We start from the raw sequence: 19,646 nt of genomic DNA on the forward strand, positions 1-19,646 counted from the left end.
ATCAGTGGTTATTCTACAGTTATTACTGAACTGCTGCTGAGGTTAACAGTTATTAGTCAAGTTATTGAACACTTTTCTTAGCAGAGTAAATCTATCGGCTTGTGACCAAGTTACTGCTTCTGAATTCTTGTCTTTTTTTGTTGGCTCAGCAGAGAATCTGAAACATCAGCTCTGACTTATGAAGAGAATGGAAAGTTAACTTTCCGTCGAGGGAAATCCAGAAACTGCAGAAGCAACATCAGTTCGAGTACAGTGGAAAATTGAGGGATCAAACGGATCCCTTCAAAAGTACAATACTGAAGTACATTGATTATAAATATATTTGAAAAGGAATTGAGATTCTTCAGTTGATTTGCAATATATTGTTTTTTGAGTTTTATGCCACTTGTCTGGGTGTAGGTAGCGTGGGCAGATGTCTCAGCCAGCTCTGCCAAGAGAACACAGGGGCATTTCCAGGCCAGCCAGGAGATATAATCACTCCTGAGTGTCTTAGGTCTGCCTCAGGGCCTTCTTCCAGTTGGAGATGCATGAACCACCTCAACTGGCTCCTCTCCTCTGTGACGGAGAAACAGCTCAATCCCGAGATGGATGTCTGGCCAATTGTATCCAAACTCTGTGTATTGGTCACAACACACACCTCGTGGAACGTAGACTGACTAATAATTTGACTGGTATAGCATCCGCATCACTGCAGACTCCTCCCCGATCTGCATCAGTCTCCACTATCCTCTCATCAGTGAACAAGACCCTGAAATGCTCGGGAGAGTGACTCCTCACCCACCTGAAGAGGACAATCTACCACGGCCATCAGGTGCTGATCCTCATCCCAGCTACTTCACACTCAGCTGCAAACATAGACCACGTTGCAGGACCACAGGCAGGACCCGAATGCTCAGGCCCCCACACCTGACACCCTTACATCAACCTGCTGTGCAAAGAAAACCTGTCCATAAAAGAACAGAATCAATGATAGAGGGCAGCTCTCACTGGGAACGAGTCTGACTTGCTGCCAACAATGTGAACCAAGCTCTCAATCTGAGAATACAGAGATCACCCCATACTCCCAGAAGCTCCCACAGGACACCTCATGAGAAACAATGGTAATAAGCCTTTTCCAGGTCCACAACACAGCCAAGACAAGAACAATATAGTATTGTATATATACACTTGAGTTACAAGTGGCAATTTAAGTGGACACACACATTAAAAAGTTAAATAAAAAAAAGTCCAGGCAATCAAAGATTTATTTCCACACAAGAGTTTAGTCTGCTGCTCCCAAAAATTAACCTGGAGATTAAAGACGAACACAGAAGTAAAATGAAAAGGCTTTGATCTTTGTGTTTAAGTGCATTTAATACAGAGATCTAACAAACAGCCAGAGACGGTGACGACAGCGTTAGTGAAACGTATAAAGGATATAAAAGTCGAGGGGGGGGGGGAAGATAAATAATAACAAGAAAAGAAAACGGATATAAAATGTATTCATCAAGAATAAATATGTACAACGGCGTAGCATCGTTTCTTCAACGCAGACACAGAGCATAAAAGCCTCTTTTAAAACGCGGACGGTGAAAAGGAAACAAGAGCTTCAACACTTTTATTCTCTGTTAAAAACAGACGCTTTAAAAAGCTGGACAATCAAAAAGATAATATTAATATGACATCAGGCGAAATCAAGTATACCTACTCAACAATATTTAATGTATGTTAATATATATATATATATATGTGTGTGTGTGTCATTTACAGAGGTAAATAAAAGAGCTATGAGATGTCAGTTTTAACTAGGACATACAGTTGTTACCTGCACAGAAATAGATCAACACTTGTTAGGTTAACTTCTGCGACGCTCAGTGACAGACGGAGCATTGAAACAGAGGGTGAGACATGTTGTTTTCTTGGTCCATAGTTAGTGTGAACGAGTAGTAAACACAAAATAATTAAGCACATATAAAAATTGACATCCTTCATTTTTTTAAAAAAGAAAAAGATAAAACGTGACCTAACACACACACGCACTCACATACATGTTGTTGCCTCCAGCACACGTAGTACCAATCCTGTTTTCAGAAACAAAGCAGTTTGATTCAGGTGGATCAACAACTGGTTTGTTGTTGCAACCATACTTCCATAGTTCCTGAACGTCAGGAGCGGGATAAATCTGATGCTGCCTTGCATCAGACTCCTGTCCAGACATCAGACGTCAGTTTATTTTCCTTCTCTTTTGTGTGTCCAGAGATTCAATTTGAATAAACGCCGCTCCAACAGACTTGACACTTAACGTTAACGTTTGTACTCACGGGCCCGCGTGGTCGGGTTGTGAAAAGGTGGCTGACCTGAGCAGGCTGCAAAGCAGCATCTCATATCAGGTGAGTGGTCGACCGGCTGAATGTGTGGTACTTCCTCTCAAACATGGAAGGCAAATGGACCATGGAGGGTGAGTGGTGCGCCTGGAAACAAGAGAAGAAAAGTGTAAAAGAAACAGAGCTCACCAAACATGACATCTTTAAAACTGAAAGACAGAACAAGCACAGAGAACGTGCTAATACAATAATCTGAAGATGAGGTTTTACTGCCTGGAACATTAGAAAACATCTGATTATTTCATCAGTCAGCCTCTGCTCAATACCAACACCCCAACTGTCATTCAGCCATTCACGGCACTTTAGTGAGATGAGTGTGTGAAAGAGAGATGTGAGTGACAAAGACAAAACCACTCTCAATGAGTCAAATCTGCTACTGAACATATTTAGACGTCAACGTGACACACACACACACACACACACACACACACACACACTCTGATCTTCTTAACAGTTAAGCAGCATCTGGGTAAACTGTGGCCGTGATTACAGATGTCATCTCTATTTTATCATTGACCATATTTAGTTTTTATTACATGTTATTGATTTATTACAAGTCACGTATTCAATTCATCGAGAAAATAGACAGATTAATGAAAATAATTGTTATTATTTTCTCTAAATGTATCCACGACAGAGAACAAAGTGCATAACGTTTATGTATTGAAAGTGGATATAGCATCACTAAAAAAGGTACAGTGTGTAAAATGTAAAGTTTCATGTTGCAGCTGAATATCTTTAACCTCATCCTTTCCCTTCTATTTGTGTCAGAGAACCTATAAAGCCTTCAGCTAGCATTACAAACATTGAAACAACACAAAACAACAACGTTTAGTTTGTCCATTGTGGGCTAAAAGACTCAGGAGTAATACAAATCAGGTAATTGTTGTAATTATTTTCCATTTCTGCCAAATGAACATAATTCCATCTACATTTTACACACTGGACTTTTAAGGGTTATTTTTGATCCTAACCCTGAACGCATAACTTTTCACAACACTCTCATCAATCTGCAGATTGTGACTGATTATTGAACTCTCATGGTCACCGGCAGGTTGTACATAACAGGTGGGTGTTCGGTTTAATCTTCATAGAGATAACACTGTTATTTTATTATATCAAAGTCCATTTGTTACACATGAATGGCTTTCAGACAGATGGGGAGTCGTTAAATGAGGTGAATGTTGTTAAAATGGAGACAGGTGACTTGCCAGATGAGACAGCGGCGCAGCTACCGTGAACACATTGACATTCTAATTCTCATGAGCAATCTTTTTGTTTGTTTTTTTGTTAGCAAACAAGACAAAATACATTGTGTTCAGTTGAGTGTAGTGTCCGGAGTACAAGGCATGTCGTGACAAAACTTTTTTTTTTCTTTTTTTCCTTTAGGCATAATACTTTAATGCTGACATACTGAACAATGCCCAATCAGTTAAAAAGACTTAAAAATCAGGCGTTAATCTCCAACATTTAGTAGGGACATTTCTAAAATCTTTGGTGTATTGAGTGACAGCACTGCCAAAAGCCAGCGATCGTGAGCTGAATCACATTTTAGTTCAGTGACTGCGTCAGACGGAGTCTGCGCTACAGAGCTAATATTTAATAACGAACTGATTGTAATGACTCAGTTACACCGAAAACAACGATGTGCACAACGACGTGCGTTGCCCGCCACTAGTTGTGTGTGTTTGTGTCGCTGATATAAAATGACGTCACAGCAGTTTCGCGCAGCCGTGCTACGACGACCTCGCCCACGTTGAGGAGATAATGGAAAGCGACGTGACTGATACTAAACCGAGTAGAGTGGAGGCAAGAAGAGCCAAGCACCATAAGAAATCTGTTCAATTCAACCATCAGCAGTCAATACATCACTTTACCCAGATGATGGATTCTAGTCGAGATCAGCTAAGAGAGAATAAAACATTCTACATATTAACAGCAGGAGGCTTCTCCCATGTAGCCTCTGGCTCTATATAGTCAATTGTTCCCTATTTCCCGACACTTCTCTAAAGAGTCGAGCAACAAGAAATACACATTTCAAACATTAAGTTTCGCTCAAGTACTTTCTTCTCACAATGTGCACCTGACAGGGTTGCCTCCATTATCCAGTTTGAAAAACAAATAAACAAGCTTGAGATGACAAGTATTTCTCAATAGTGATGATGCAACTCGAGCCAGAGGGAGAACAGAGAATATCATGGAGATGTTTAAGACCTTTTGTTGAAGCATGAACTGACAATGTGTCATGACTCTGGTCAAAACCGTCAAACAAATTACTCCCATCACATCCGTCTTCATACAGCAACCACCGAGTGAACAGTCCCAGCCACCACAACCAGATTGTATCCACAGTGATCACAGAAACTGGTTTTTCCAAATCAACCCTTACAGAATCTGCTCATCACAACTGTGCCAATCTCTTGCGAGGAGAAGTATTACTTCCATATTTATAATATTAAATAATATAGGATATATATATATATATATATCATACTACCAGTTGTTTTGAGTTTACGGGGAAAACTTTCTCAAATTGAACTGCAGAGTTGATTTGGTAGAAGAAAAGCACCAGTGTTATGAGGATGTTAGCAGTATAAATTAGAGCAGGGAATTAGGAAATGTTTTGGTGTAGCCCTGGTTAAGACTAAGCAACAGTAACTTTTGCTCACATCAGGCTCCAGGATTGACTTTGGCCGTGCTTTACAGCAGAGTCTCCTTGCGTGGACTGGTCAGAACAGCCTTGGCTGGGTCCTGGCGGACATGTGGGTCCCCGCTGGACGCAGATAAGATCCCACCTTTGACATAAAGTGGCTGAGGAGCCACAGATCTGAGCGGCAGGTGTCTGTACACGTGCTGGCTAAGTTTAGGCTGGGGGCTTTTGGGGTGGTTGTGCTGGGTGGAGTTTCGAAAGGCTGGGGCGGACATAGTGGTGGTGGATTTGGTGGGAGTGGTGGACTGTTGTGAAGTGAGGAGGCTTTGGTGAACATGTGCTGGTTGGGTCAATACTGGAGGATGAAGAATGGATTTTTGGGAAGTGGGAGTATGTCTGAACTCCGTGGTGAAACTGGGACCAGGGCTATGGGCAGGGTTGGGACCAGGACTGTGGGTGGGGCTGCAGGGGGTACGGATACAGACGGGAACCCTGGTCCTGACAGGGGGGTGGTCGAGAGAGTTAGAGCGCTGCACCACTGCACTACCCTTTGCAGATTCACTCAAACTGAATGTAGAGGCAGAGCGAGACATCTAGAGAGGAGAGACACAAGCAGCATGGATTTACATATGACGAAGGAAACAGGACGAGACTGAGACAAGAGCTGTACAGAAACGAAGAGTGAGAAAGAAAGGAAGGTAACAAAGAAAATAGGTGTCGTTGACTGGAGGAGGTGGAGAAAATGAACGTCAGAGTCACGGGTGTCAGGTGAAGGTGCAAATTTTAAATATAACAATTAAAATACCTGCTCATTTAGATAAGAAAATCAGAGACTGTGCATTAAGATGATCAGTGAAAGTATATAAAGATTGTAAATAATTATATAAAGCCAACCAGCAACTGTTTCAGCTGTCAAGATGGACTCAGCTTGTTTTTACATAATCAGTAACTGATCTGAAACAGAACAATTGAGCATATATCTTTATAAGAACTACAGAAAGTGACAGACTAGATTTGAAAAACATCTTTAACATGTACTTTTATCTTTTAACAAAAATGTGCTTGTTCATTTGCTAACATAGAGGAGCAATACTGCAGCCAACCACCAGGAGACAATACAGATGTTTTTACGTCATGTTGAAGTCCATTTAAGTTCGCTGAGGTCCACATGACATAGATGTGTAGACAGTATATTGGAATGGAACCGCGTGTGGGATCAGATAGGAATATGTGTCATGCCAGATTGACGTGGACCCTCATTTTGAATGAATGGACCCGCGGGCATGTATGCATGTCAAAACAATTATGCAACTCTCTGCAGAGGTGGCAGAGCACAGCCTTAAGGAATGATCACACTGTCACTCTTTATTTACGGTCACCTCCCTTTAAATATTTTCCAATCACAGTCGATCTTCAATGAAGACACTATTGTGAGGTTTTAGCCATTAAAAATAGCAGCGATAATGCTGAATAATATATAAAGAAAAGGTAGAAAAAAGAAGTCCCAGCACATTTGAGAAAATAACCCCTTTTCCTTCTTCTTAATAAAGTTAGATCAAAGCCGACTCCAACTGAAAGCTGTTTCCTCGTGGACTGATTGAGAGATCAATGGCCCATTTTTCAGCAAAAAGAGACAGAGATGGATAGAAAAGTAAGGCGATTAGGAGCAGATGGACAGAGAGACAGACAACGTAGACACGTTCTGATTTGTCATTGTTTTCTTTTTTCGGTTTGTCAAGAGATGAGCTATTAAAGGACATCTGTGTCTTAGTCAAGCTCTAATGGAGACAAACACTGGTGAAGGAAACATCAGTAACAGACTGATGGAGAGATCAGACTCACAGCCAGAGTGGAGCTGCTGCAAATGCGGTTTTCTTGACTCATGAGCCTCTGGGTTTTCTCATCCGGAGTACTGTTGGCCATGAATGCCCTCTGGATCACACGCTTCGGCGTCTTGGTGAATGAAAATGCCCTTGTCACCTACAAAACACACAGTTATTAAGGCACTTGTGTTTTCCATTGTGGTTTGATTGCTGCATGTTCACATCTAGTGTCTTGGGCATAGTTGTGTTCGTGTTCCTGTGCTTGCATAACTGGAACCTAAATGATTAGAAGTCCCATTAATCAGTCCTCTCTGTCTGACCCAGAATAAGAACATTACATTTCAATTTCGCATATGCTGCACAACTCTTATTCTTATGAACAAAAACAAGCAAAACGGCACACACAAAAATAGATAACCTGCAGATCATAGAGGGTTTATATTAATTGTTTCAGTGATGCAGACATTGCCTGCTGATTTCCTAGTTACTAGGAGCTGCACCTCGACTGCAGAGGAATATGTTTGGGGGACAGAACATTTACATTTTTGTAAATAATAAGGGAGTTCATCTTTATCTGACTGAAAACAAAGCCATGAACAACAAAATTGACACTGTGCGTCATGAAATTAAACCATTGAAGATGCCCAGTCCTATACTATACTATACTATAGTGTTGTAATGGTGATGATGTGTTGCCTATCATACTGAGGATTGAATTGATTTGTGAGGTTGTGATGCCATTGATCATTTGGCAATGGTGAATACTATAAAGCTTTTTTTAGACTCTGTTGTTTGTGGATACATGTAGATAAAAATATTATCAGACTATATTGTTCAAGATTTGAGGGAAAATCCATTCATGTGATAAATTATTTTGCACACACACCAGGTTTAAATTGAATGAAAAAAAGGAATTCCTCTGCTGATGTAATGATCCCCTACACCACCACCACCAGCACCCTCTCTCCTCCTGCTCCTGTGAGGATGACAGGATGATGAGACCGTCTCCTATTTTACCTTTTTGGACGTCTTCTTTATGGCCCTGGACGCTTTGCTCAGGGTGCTGTCCATGTCCTTGGTGCTGACCTGTAGTGAGTCTGGATCTGTGCATTGAATCATGTCCTCCTGCTCACAAAACAGACACAGGGCAAGCGGAGTATCAAAAATGATGACCTAAAGTTAACACAATTGATCGATAAACACACTGTACAAACATGACAGGGTGTTCTGTTAAATCAGCTGCAGCGAGGAAAAGAGTCTTTATTTCTCTCTGCCTCAGTCTGCAGTTCCTTTCAGAGAGCAGAGCTCTGTCTCGTTGGTATTCACACTGCAGCGCTGACCCACTGAAAACAGCGCTGAGGACGCAGCTGTGAGACGAGCACACCAGAGGCCAATGATGCCCCCTGCTGCTGGCTCTGTTAACAGCTGACTACCTCCCCTCTATGCCTTCCAGTGGGATCAATAATCAGTGATCAAGTCATAAGTCAGTATTCCTTAATTTACCTAACCCATTACGAGCTTGTTGATATTTTGTGTGGTCTCATGCATTTATCTGTGCAGTGAAAAAGCTGATATATGTAACTAAACCTCTGTTACCATAACAAAATGCAATCATATGTGTTTTATAACAGCAGATAAGTAAACTGTTGACACATTTTTGAATTCTGGATTTAATCTGGGAATATGGACTTCTTACCTCTGGGTTAAACCTGAGAATTTTTAACTTCAGAATTAAAAGGAGAAACATGGATTTCTGACTTAAGACATAAACACTGTTTTTAAACAAACTTGTGCTTGACAGTAGCTTAGAGTATCAATACTTGACTGGGAGCTTAAAGGTGATTATGAGAGTGGAGAAGATGATGCTGAAAGTTTAGTCTTCCAGAATAAATTAAACGCAGCAGAGCAATCGCAGCTTCCTGCCGATCTGTCAGCCTCACCTACTACAGTTTTCTGTATGTGTGTGTGTGTGTGTGTGTGTGTGTGTGTGTCTTCTCACCGCATCAGCCTTGCAGATGGTGTTGGCAACATGGCGGCAAAGTGTTCGCAGCCAGGCGCTTTTAACCGTGTCCTCTCCGGTCAACTGGAAGCTGAACAACAGGTTCTCCTGTTCAGTCGGAGGGCGAACCACCAAGGCGAACGCATTCACACATTCTGAGGAGAGGAAGTGACAGAAGAGTGAGCAGAACAGGCAGGGAAGGACAGAGATAAAGGCGATAATGAAGAGCAACAAAAAGAAGAAACCAGTCAGAGAGGAGATGAGGAGAATGAGACACAAAGAAGGAAAGGAAAGAAAATTAAAAAGGGGAAGGGACGGAACGGTTCATAAAAAAAATCTGTCGCGTTCGGTGCGCTTGTCAGTGAAGGTTTTTTTTCCATGTACTGTTGAGTGCAGCAGGTCAGAGACGACCGGAGCCCCAGAGTCGGAGGATGCGCCAGCAGCATCGTTTTGTTCTTCTGTGTGGGAGTATTTCGGATTTACTGTTGGTGTACAAAAATGTAACGTTATGCAAGCACTGCACAACGCGCGTTACTTATGCTAGCGGCAACACTTCAAATATGCTACCGCATCTGCGGAGACATCACCCCAGTGTGACGCTTGACAGCACAAGGAAGAGCGAGACCCTGCAGCATTTAAACAGGCACTCGGTGAGAAGTCAGACAGGGAAAGACTAACAATAAGCCATAAGTGAAGCAATGGGGGTGTTTATAGCGAAAGATATTCATACTTATGCGTGGTGGAGGACGCAGGATTTCAGCATATGATTAAAGTACTTGAGCCGCGGTCTAATATTCTATCCCACTGTCCCTTCAGCAACACAGTAATTCCTGAACTCTATGAAGAGACACGACGACGAATTGCCAAAGAATTGTCCGACACAGCTTATGTGGCTCTTACTACAGATGGATGGACCTCCAGGGCCACTGAAACTTTTCGAACTGCGACTAAACGTTACATGAAAAGCTCAGTTTTGAAGGCCCACCTACTTTATGAAAGCCACATAAGTGAGCATCTTTCTGAAGCACTGACACAAGCAGTGACAGAATGGAATGGAAAGAAGAATAAATATATAAACGTGTAAATGCAGCAATGTCTCTCTTCTTTCTGTTTCAAAATCTCTGGATTGTTACAATGATGTGCTTAATCCCAAATTAAGCTGCCTCATTATTTCAGTTTTTGCAAGATTGCATGACATGTCTTTAAGAATATCTGATAAAAAAAAATCTAATTATTAGGGCTATTGATCTGATACATGGTATTTTTAGAGGGTAAGAAAAATAGAAAAAAAAGCAACTGAGCTGAAACCGTGATATGAACCAAACCATTGACTTTGAGAACCGTTCCACCTCTAATTTAAATGTAACAATAGCCAGGTCTGTAGGGAAAAAAACTAACAAAAAAAAGGCTTCAGCACATCTACACAGTAATGTGACAAGTTGTGTGTGTGTGTCTGTGTGTAAAACAAATAGAACCCCTCATTCAGCACTAAAGAGCTGAAACATTAAGAGCCATCACTCTGCTAAAAATCAATCATATATTACATAGATGAAAGCAGAGGCTCCACATAATGTTGAATCCAGTACTAGATGAAAAATATTCTGCCGATCCCATAATTTTCCTTGGAATAATTTGACAATAAATTGTTTGATCTGAAAGTAATTTATTAAATATTTGTTAACTTGTTAACAATTAATTAATTTGTTAATTTATTATTTATTGCACTGGGAAGCCTTTCATTAAAAAAAAAAAGAAAAAGCAACAAACATCATAATTATTTTTAATGGATTAATCTGGAAACTACCATTTGAGAATCACTATATAACTGTTTAAGGATAATAACGGAATCTGACTGAACATTTTTAAACTGTCATCTCTTTATTTAGAATAAAGAGAGTCTGTGTTGCTGGGTCAAAGGAAAGTGAGAGCCGACTGTTCAGCCACTGTTGTGAACATAATCCTGCTCACTGTGGAACATTTTTAAAAACACCCTGGGAATGAAATGATTTTATGAGCTGACTCTGAGCAGTGCAGCATCTTTAATAGAACACACTGTGAAACAGCTTCTGCTATAAAACTGTGTTCACATAAATGAATGAAGCTCCTGCTCTGTCATTGTACTGTGATACAGGGACACTCCAAAGGGGCGTTTAACCACTTTGGGGTATAACAATGGATATAAAACCCCCCTTAGTGAGCAGTAACTGCATTAGCTGTGTGGTGCCCGTGTGTGTGTGTGTGTGTGTGTGTTTGTGTGCGTTACCCTCGGTGTCCTGCAGGTCTAGCACTCTTCGGATCTGGGACAGTGGCATCAGTGTGATGTGTTTGAGTGGAGGCGGTGGCCTCGTCTGTCCCAGTGGACTCTTAAACGTGTTGATCACCTTGTGACGCTTCCTCGCGATCTGTAGACAAATGTGAGCAAAGAAAGCATTGAAATTATGCATTTGTGAGTGAAGATGTTAAGTGTCAATTAATCAATGAGGCACTCACTGAGCAGAAAGAGGAAAGAAAAAAGGAAGGAAGGAAGGAAGGAAGGAAGGACGCATGGGGTAAAAGAGGACACTTGTTATAGAGGCAGTGTGAGTGAAGAGTGTGATTATATATGAACACTGGAGTTAATCAATGACAAGTGATGATGGAGGGGAACAATGAGGCCACCCACTCTAACACAATGTTCACTAAACATAAAGGACTATATGGAAAGTTGTCAAATGTATGCGTGTGTGTGGGGGAGTTCAACACACACACACACACACACTAAGTGTTGCCAACGTGCCACCACCTGTTCTCACGCTGTACCCCTTTGCTAATTAACACTCACAATGATTATGTCAGCTGTGATGTACTGCACACGCACTTTTCACCTTTTAAATCAAGGCGCTTTTTCCTCAGTGTGTCTTTAAATTAGGAACATGCTGAGATCCAGCTGATCCAGTTTCTTTTTATGAAACCACGAACAGAGAGAGAAAGAGGAGGAGGAGGTGTCTGCAGACTCTCTCAACATAACAAGAGTTGAATCATAAAATGCCTTGACATTGACATTAGCCTTAAAAAACTAGATTGAGGTGAAAGGGTCAGATCTTAGAGTGGATTAATTAATAGATTAGGGTGTTATTAATAGTGCTTTTTACTTTTTATTTATTAATTACTTGATTTTTATTCATCGAGTAATGAACTGAACAAATTGTGTTGGTGCTAACCAGAAATAACCCACTTAAAGTCAGCACTAAATTTCAGCATCTGATATCTCATCAGTGAAGAAAGGAATGTGAATGAATCAAGTAAAAGTGAGATGTTTGGACAAAGGGTTGTGAAAATGTTCCGAGTAAAGAAAGGTAAAGGGTTAATATTTGTGTAATTCACACCTCCAGACAGTCATTGAAGAGGAAAAGCGTGACGTTTTCTCCGCGGTCACATGGCTGGTCTCCAAGGGCAATGGTTTCTACTCGGTAAACCAGGCTGCGATGAGATGACAACAGGTTGGCCTGCACAGACAAGACAAGTTCTTTATAGCAAAGCTGGTACCTTTTATATAATGGTAAACAATTACAGCACCAAAGACATGAAAACTAAAGAAATGTAAACTTACAGGACAACCATCAACTTCATAAACAACATCAAAGATCTGCTTTTGTCCTTCCGTCTTCCTCTTGTCCTCATTGATATGGCTGGTTGGGAAGAACAGAGAAAGCTTTAAAAATCTGTTGTAGGTTCTAAACGATATTCTGTTCTAGGGTTACAGAAGGAGGATTAAAAACTTCATCCACTCACAACTGTTTATGTGGACTGGTGAATGACCATTTCAGAGATCATTCATTTTAGAAACCAGCACACTTGACAGAAACAACATGCATGCTTTCTCCTGTCTAGTGTTTGACGACCAGTGTCTGAAGAATTCTAAACACTGTACTGCTGCCACATGATTGGGTGAATGAGAAGCTGTACAGACGTTCCTAATAAACTGCTTGATGAGAGTATATCAAGATTTATCTTACATTACTATGACGGGAGGTCACATTTACATATCCCCGTCTACTCACGTCATGACTTCTTTCAGAGAATCAATGGCTTTCTCCAGCATCATCTTGTCTGGGTTGTCATTTGAAGTGTGTTTCCTTATGTCTGTACAAAAGAAAGGGAGGGCGAGGAATGAAGAGACAAAATGAGGTGAGGGCAAAAGAAAAGATCAGAACAATAAGAAAGGAAGAAGGTATGAGGAAAAGACAGAAAGCAGGTATGGAGAGAAAAGAGCAAGGAGATAGGAGGAGGAGATTGGTAGGAGATAAGCAGGAATGCAAAGGAGGTATGAGGAGGAGAAAGGCAAGAGAAAGAAAGAGGTGACAAGGAAAAGACCAGGTCAGGTGAAATCAACACAAAACATTTTTTGGCATGACCGATTCACCAAAAAGTGTGTGTGTGTGTGTGTTACCGTTGAGCAGAAGCACCACACTTGGCAGCCTCTGCACAGGTCTGATGAGTAAGTCCACCAGTGACTGTCTGCCACATTCTGGCTTTGCCTGGTTGATCTGTGATGTTAAACAGACTTAGATTCATATTTTCAGCACAATTCATCCGTCACCGTGTGAGTCAGTTTAAACTTCTGCTCGTTCTTCACTATAACAGAGCTTACTGTGCTGAGCAGACATTACTTCATTGTAAAGAGAAAACACTCAGAAATGATGTACATGAACTATTCATACATTGTTTTACTGTTTTCTCTGATGCAGAGTGATGCAGAGTGTACCTGTGTGTTGTTAGGGACACACACAGCAGTGCATGATGTACAAATGTAAAGGTCATACCTTGAGGAAGGCGTGAAATCGAGGCTTCTGTTTCTCACAGCGAACAATAGTCTCCTTGCTCATTTCGAAAAAGTTGACGAACGGTGGGTAAGCCTTCACCAGCTCTTTGGACTTGAGACAAGAGGAGGAAAGGTCAGACAACACACACAGAAACATGAACAAGCTTTCACATAGACAAATGTGTGTTGTTTTTTTGGTTTGCGTCTCCAGACTCCATCAAAATCGATTGAGTAATTGTTACTTCAAATGGGTGTACAATTTTAAAGTTGCTTTAAAATGGTTACATTCATTGTATTGATTATTATGAGTAATTTATAAATTGTTGTAAAGACAGTTTGGTTTTGTGCTCTACTTATGCAGAAGCCTGAATCAAAGTTCAGTTTCAAACAAACAAAACAACATGATCCTATCGTCTCGTGTGTTCATCGGAGTTGTGATTTAAGGTTCTGGTGGGCTGCAGAACACATTTCACATTGGAGAACAGCATGTTTTAGATCTTTACTATGGAGCCACAGCGTTTCATCTCCATATACTAGGACAGTAACAACGTATGTTATATCTACATGCTTTATTTTAAAACAAACCAATAAATAATGCAGCGAAACCAGTTTGTTTGAACTCACATATTTGAGAATGATGTCGCCGACACTCTTGTCCTCTGACCAGTCGCTCAGCAGATCTTCAAAGTCACTCTGATGAAAACGTGAATACCAGGTCAACAACACAGTGACAAAGGTAAAACCATCACAGTGACGTGATCGTTTACACATCCCACCTTTATTCTGGTGTGAACGTCATAGATGTCAGGGATGCTGCCAAATATTGTCTTGATCTCCTCTTGAGCAAGGATGGGTCCGCCCACCTGCCCCTCCTTCTCCAGTGGATCTTTGAAAAGCTTCAAAGAAATAAATAAACAATATACAAATAACTATCTATGAAACAGACAGTAATCAACAATCAAGACAGTAATCAACAGCTCTTCATCTCCACCCAAGCATGCAGTGATTACTGAATGAGTCAGCCAAAACTGTGGATTCCCTCTGATAAATGATCTTCAAGCAGCACTGAGGTGATGTCAGCATGTGGCGAGATTTTTTTCTTTCTTTTTTTTAAGAATTAAAAGGTATATTTCAGTATTATGAGCTCATTGAAACATTGCTGTGACCACATGAAAAAAGTCATTTAACCTCCATCTTAAGATTGTGTCTATGGTTGTGCCTTGCTGTTAGATAGATAACTACTTTGTCTCCTTAAGGAAATTGGATTGCAGCAGCAATCACCCAGCCGTCCGCATAACGACAATAACAAACATTGCATCCCATCACAACACAGATTTATATTCATATTTACACTGCACCTATGTCTGAGCCAGCTAGACATGGTAGTTATTGTTAGAGTTTTGGGATCATTTCGGATCTTTCAATAATGCCAGATGTCAAAACGCTTTAAATAAAAGCACAACAACACATAACAATGACCGGCTCAGGCTTTGATAGGGGTGCCATTTACCCTATTGTGTAGGTGATGTATGAAAATAAATGTTGTCACATTCATTATCAAAAACACAAGCGTGATACAGGGCATAACCACCCCAAACTGTACTGTATCATGATGGAAATAACAAAGCATAACAAACTGACTCCATACTATAACTCTGAAAAAAACCCGGAACAATCTGGACTGAGGAATTTAATTCATTTATCAGATTTAATTCACCAGTGAGGTTAAAGGACAGTAAAACCAAGTACAATACAACAGATGACAAGAAAGTCATCTGAGGCATAAAATGAGGAAACGAGAAGTCTAACAAAAAAAAAGGATAAAAAAAGGCTTAAAAAGAAAGAGTTTTTAAAAGGGGGGTATGGAGACAGAGAGAGAAGTGGTCAGGCAGGTCATTTTCTCCTTCACTGCTCAGCAGTCTGACTCTCAGCAGGGACCAACTGATAAGACAGGCAGCAGAGGAACAACCCCACACACACACACACCTACCTGTAGGACGGTGTTTAAAATGTCTACATAGTTGCTCTCAGTCTGGTAGAGCTCCTTGGAGACCTGCCACCTGGCTGACTGCTTGGACACGATCGAAGTAGAACTCCTGGACGGCTTCGAACTCTCTGGAATAACAAGATGGACAGTGAAGGAAGGGGAGACATTTGTTTTTTTTATCCTGCAGCAGAGCTCAGACAGAGGCTGTCTCAGGTCCATCGTCAACAACTATAACATATTAAAACTGAATAAAAGCAGTTCATCACCTGTATGAAGATGTAGGAAAAATGTGTCATGAAATATGTTTAATACTTCAATGTTAAGTTTTTCTAAACTAATTTAATGACGTCTACCTTTTAAAATGCTACACTGCAGTGTAACAAGAGCTTAATTAACATACTTTTTGTGGGTCTGGTAAAGACCAATACTTCACATTGACATATTTGAGCAGATGAAACTAATGTGCAACTTGTTCCTCTTTCTACAACTTACCTGAACTTGGCCTAAGATCTGTTAACAGCATCATTCTCTACCTGAAGAAGAACCTGACCTTCCTTTGTTCTTCTCTGCTCCTCATCATCTGACTGTTGAAGGACACCTGTTCTCCTGCCTTCCCTGTCTTTGCTAATCCTCCCCTTTCTCATCCCTCTCTCTGGGGTCACAGTATTTTCTCCTTTGCTCCCTGAACTGTTTCCTACTCTGTCATCTAGAATGAAAAAGGGTAAATTAAACCAATGGTTCCAGTGCCTGTGCGGTCCCAGGAATCGAGCGGGGGTTTTTCAGTACCTGCCAAAGCCTTGCATGTCTCAGGGGTGTTTGAGATGTCCAGCAGAGAACCCATGGACAAGGAGTGCTCTGCTGACGGCCTTTTTCGAGGTGGAGGGAAAGGTGAGATCTCCGTCTCTTTGGTGAGCTGAGCCAGCGTGTCCCTGAGACGTCGCCGCTTACGATTACTGTTGGGCGTTGTGAGGGACAGAAGGGACACGGCCTTCTTCATGGCTGGACTGTCATTCTAAAGTGCAGAGAGACAAAGGGTTAGAAAATATGCCTGTTTGGATAACACAGAAATTATTAAAAGTTAATCATTTTGGTTTGTGGACAAAACAAGACCTTTGAGAACATCATCATTTCCAGGTTTGACGAACACCAATCAGCATTTTTTAATGTTTTCTGATATTTTATGGACCAAACAATTAATCGATTAATCAAGAAAATAATAGACAGCTTAATCGATTATGAAAATAATCGTTAGTTGCAGCTCTAATAATAAAAAACGGAAATGTATTCTTTCCGTGTGGCCCGGTACCAATTTACCCACAGATCGGTACCGGTCCACGACCCAAGTGTTGGGGACCACTACTCTAGAGTCTCATCATTCTGATGTACTGGGCCTTTAACGGTTAATCTGTAACTCTAAGTGAAAATTTGATTCAAATTTAAAAGGATTCTCTTGAGATGTTCTTATTTATAATAATGTCGTACTACTGAGTGTGCCAGATGTGATTAAATTTACAGATAAGTAATTTAATATATCACATTCATAAAGAAATGAGGTCGCGCACAGTGGTCACCACATTCTTATCAGTTCAGAGTGTTGATATCATTTATTTTCTTAATGTGTTCTTGAGATGAAAAGGCTCAGGCATGAAATGGCTAAAACTGTGAAGAATCTAATCAATTCATCTTTGGGTGAACACCCGTAAACATGACCCATCATGCACTCACCTTCTCATACAGGTACATGGACTCTCCAGCTCGAGCATCCATCTGAATGCTTCCCCAAAACCACTGCAACAGACAAAAAGAAGAAAGAAATGTTTGAATCCACTGCTGAATAAGTAAAAAAACACATTTCTGATACTATAATGAGACACAGTGAGGCAAAACAAGCCCTATTGATTGTAAAGCTATAACTACAGCTAAACCACAACTCCACATCAATGCCATGTATTCATGCACTGGAAGGAAAATCTATGACTGATAACCATCTCTGACAGCACAGACACAAAGAGACTAAGATTCTATCGACAGAGGTTTAACCTGAAAGAATCCTGATCGGATTATCATTCAACTTTTTTAGAGGGAAACATAGATGATTCATTATTGTGCGCCAAGCCTCAGAGTGTTCTCAACATGGTACCAGACCAGTATTAGACTTATAGAAGCAGAGTTGAGTTCAAGGATGTTTAGTTTCCAGTCTCACAAAAGAAAAATGTACATGTTCTACATTTTTGTCTTAGTTTTTTAAAACAAATTAACAAGTGCTTGAAGGCCTACCTCCTGTTTGACCACATAGAGCTTTTTAGAGGGAACGAATGGCAGCTCTTTGACTGAGTTTTCCTCCACCACCATGTGTGTGCAGCGCTCATCTCCAACCTCAAGATAATGGCCACCTTACACACACACAGAAACACAGAGATGATTATAAATAAACAAACACACATTGGACCTCCAGAGTTTAAACTGTTCTGTAATACATGCTTTTCTATATATTTTAATTTAAATATTTTATAACAGCATCACTTTTCTGAACTACAGGTGAAGAGACGTGTAGCCAAAAACACAGAGAAACATGACAGCTGCAGAGATTCCAGCGTGCTGCAGCACTGACCGTGTTTCAGAGTCCGCTCCTCCATGTTAGCTTTTTCCTCCACTGAGAAACCCAGAAAACTCAGGAAGCAGTCCTGAAACGGAGGCACTTTGAACTCTGTCCGAAACTCCTCGTCTCCAGCATGGAAGCTCCTGCACGAGAGAGAGAGAGACACAAAGACGTCAAAAAAGCACTAAGACACTGTTTATCAAAACAGTAAATAGTTCAACAACATAGAGGAGAACTAGCGTAAAGATGATACACAGAAGTTTGCAAGTGACAGATGGCAGAACATGTGGTGTGCTATTGAAAGCTTTTCCAGACTTATGGCGTGTTTCCACCGGCTTTAATCGCCTCGCAGAGGCATGGTGCGGTTAAGTTGCGTTTCCACTAGCATAGTACCTGGTACCAGGTTCCGAGCACAAATATTTTTAATGAACTGATTCTAGTGATTTGATTCAGTTACACTGAAAACAACTGCCGTTTCACCAGCCGTGCAGTGATGACTCCGCCCACGTTGTGGAGATGCAACCTAAACCGTGCCATGCTGAGGCGAGGCGGTACCATAGTGAAAAAGGACCATTATTGACCCTCGCTTTAAACCACATGAATGGGAGATTCACTCAGAAGCAGATATGACACAATGAGGTCTCAGTGAGGTCTCACTCTGTTGGACTCACAGAAAACCTTTAATTATTTTCTGTAGTCCACTCACAGCTGCACAGTAGTGGTACAGAGAGAATCTTTGACGACAAAGAGACACTGAATCACAGAGGAGAAACAGTTTGTCCTTCAAACTGCTGCTCGTCATTTCAAACTGCTACACAGAATGAACATGAAAAGCTGGAGAAATGTAAATTGTAAATGTAGTTTTACTTAAGACAAAGAGCATGTTTACACAACATTAGAATAAAACAACTTATCATGTCTGACTTTTAACATCCATGTAAACATGTAAGTCTCATGTAAGTCACCCAATGAGCTGACTGTCATGGGTCTAGCTCTACCCATACTGTACTATTACTCTGCTACCCCAAGGGAAGTGTGCTAAAAAATGAAACAGTTGGGGGCAGTTGTTCTGGTCTTATTCCTAATGGAAACACAAAAAAGACATACTGTACTGTTCCACTCAGTAGAAACACACCATTAGCGACATATCAGTCATATTTTCTACACCAAAATCTAATTTCTCAAAGTAGACCCAACACACAGAGAAAATGCCATGGGGAGTTGAGTGACTCCTGCATCTTTATCTTCAGCTGGACTCTATCTCGTCTAAGATAATACAAAGATATGCAAATTGACATTATTTTTATCATATTCCACAGACTAAAGAAAACATATTTTTGTTTTGTACAAATTGCACAAATAATTTTCAATGATAATAATTATGTAAAAATTACCACCCCTTCTAAAATTGCAAATCATATTGC

At 40.7% G+C, this 19,646-nt stretch overlaps 1 protein-coding gene across 4 annotated transcripts in view; it reads right to left on the minus strand.

Annotated features, from left to right (window-relative positions):
- Window positions 1-1,334: 1,334 nt before the first annotated feature.
- The window catches only part of ect2 (epithelial cell transforming 2), a 28,671-nt gene continuing 10,359 nt past the window's right edge, over window positions 1,335-19,646 (minus strand). For 2 of the 4 annotated variants that reach the window (XM_044044666.1, XM_044044665.1), the window contains 18 exons: window positions 18,235-18,365; window positions 17,901-18,016; window positions 17,349-17,411; window positions 16,410-16,635; window positions 15,627-15,751; window positions 14,413-14,532; window positions 14,261-14,329; window positions 13,638-13,748; window positions 13,265-13,361; window positions 12,876-12,957; window positions 12,425-12,503; window positions 12,201-12,320; window positions 11,099-11,237; window positions 8,836-8,990; window positions 7,854-7,961; window positions 6,856-6,993; window positions 5,033-5,606; window positions 2,387-2,450 (listed from right to left, as the gene is read on the minus strand). In XM_044044666.1, the coding sequence (XP_043900601.1) occupies window positions 5,064-5,606; window positions 6,856-6,993; window positions 7,854-7,961; window positions 8,836-8,990; window positions 11,099-11,237; window positions 12,201-12,320; window positions 12,425-12,503; window positions 12,876-12,957; window positions 13,265-13,361; window positions 13,638-13,748; window positions 14,261-14,329; window positions 14,413-14,532; window positions 15,627-15,751; window positions 16,410-16,635; window positions 17,349-17,411; window positions 17,901-18,016; window positions 18,235-18,365 (2,422 nt within the window). In that variant the 3' untranslated portion in view covers window positions 2,387-2,450; window positions 5,033-5,063. Of the gene's footprint in view, window positions 2,451-5,032; window positions 5,607-6,855; window positions 6,994-7,853; window positions 7,962-8,835; window positions 8,991-11,098; window positions 11,238-12,200; window positions 12,321-12,424; window positions 12,504-12,875; window positions 12,958-13,264; window positions 13,362-13,637; window positions 13,749-14,260; window positions 14,330-14,412; window positions 14,533-15,626; window positions 15,752-16,409; window positions 16,636-17,348; window positions 17,412-17,900; window positions 18,017-18,234; window positions 18,366-19,646 lie in introns of all 4 variants that reach the window. The other 2 variants (XM_044044668.1, XM_044044667.1) reach the window with 1 other exon arrangement.

Source organism: Solea senegalensis, linkage group LG14 (assembly GCF_019176455.1).
Source record: "Solea senegalensis isolate Sse05_10M linkage group LG14, IFAPA_SoseM_1, whole genome shotgun sequence".
Classification (NCBI taxonomy): Eukaryota; Metazoa; Chordata; class Actinopteri; order Pleuronectiformes; family Soleidae; genus Solea; species Solea senegalensis.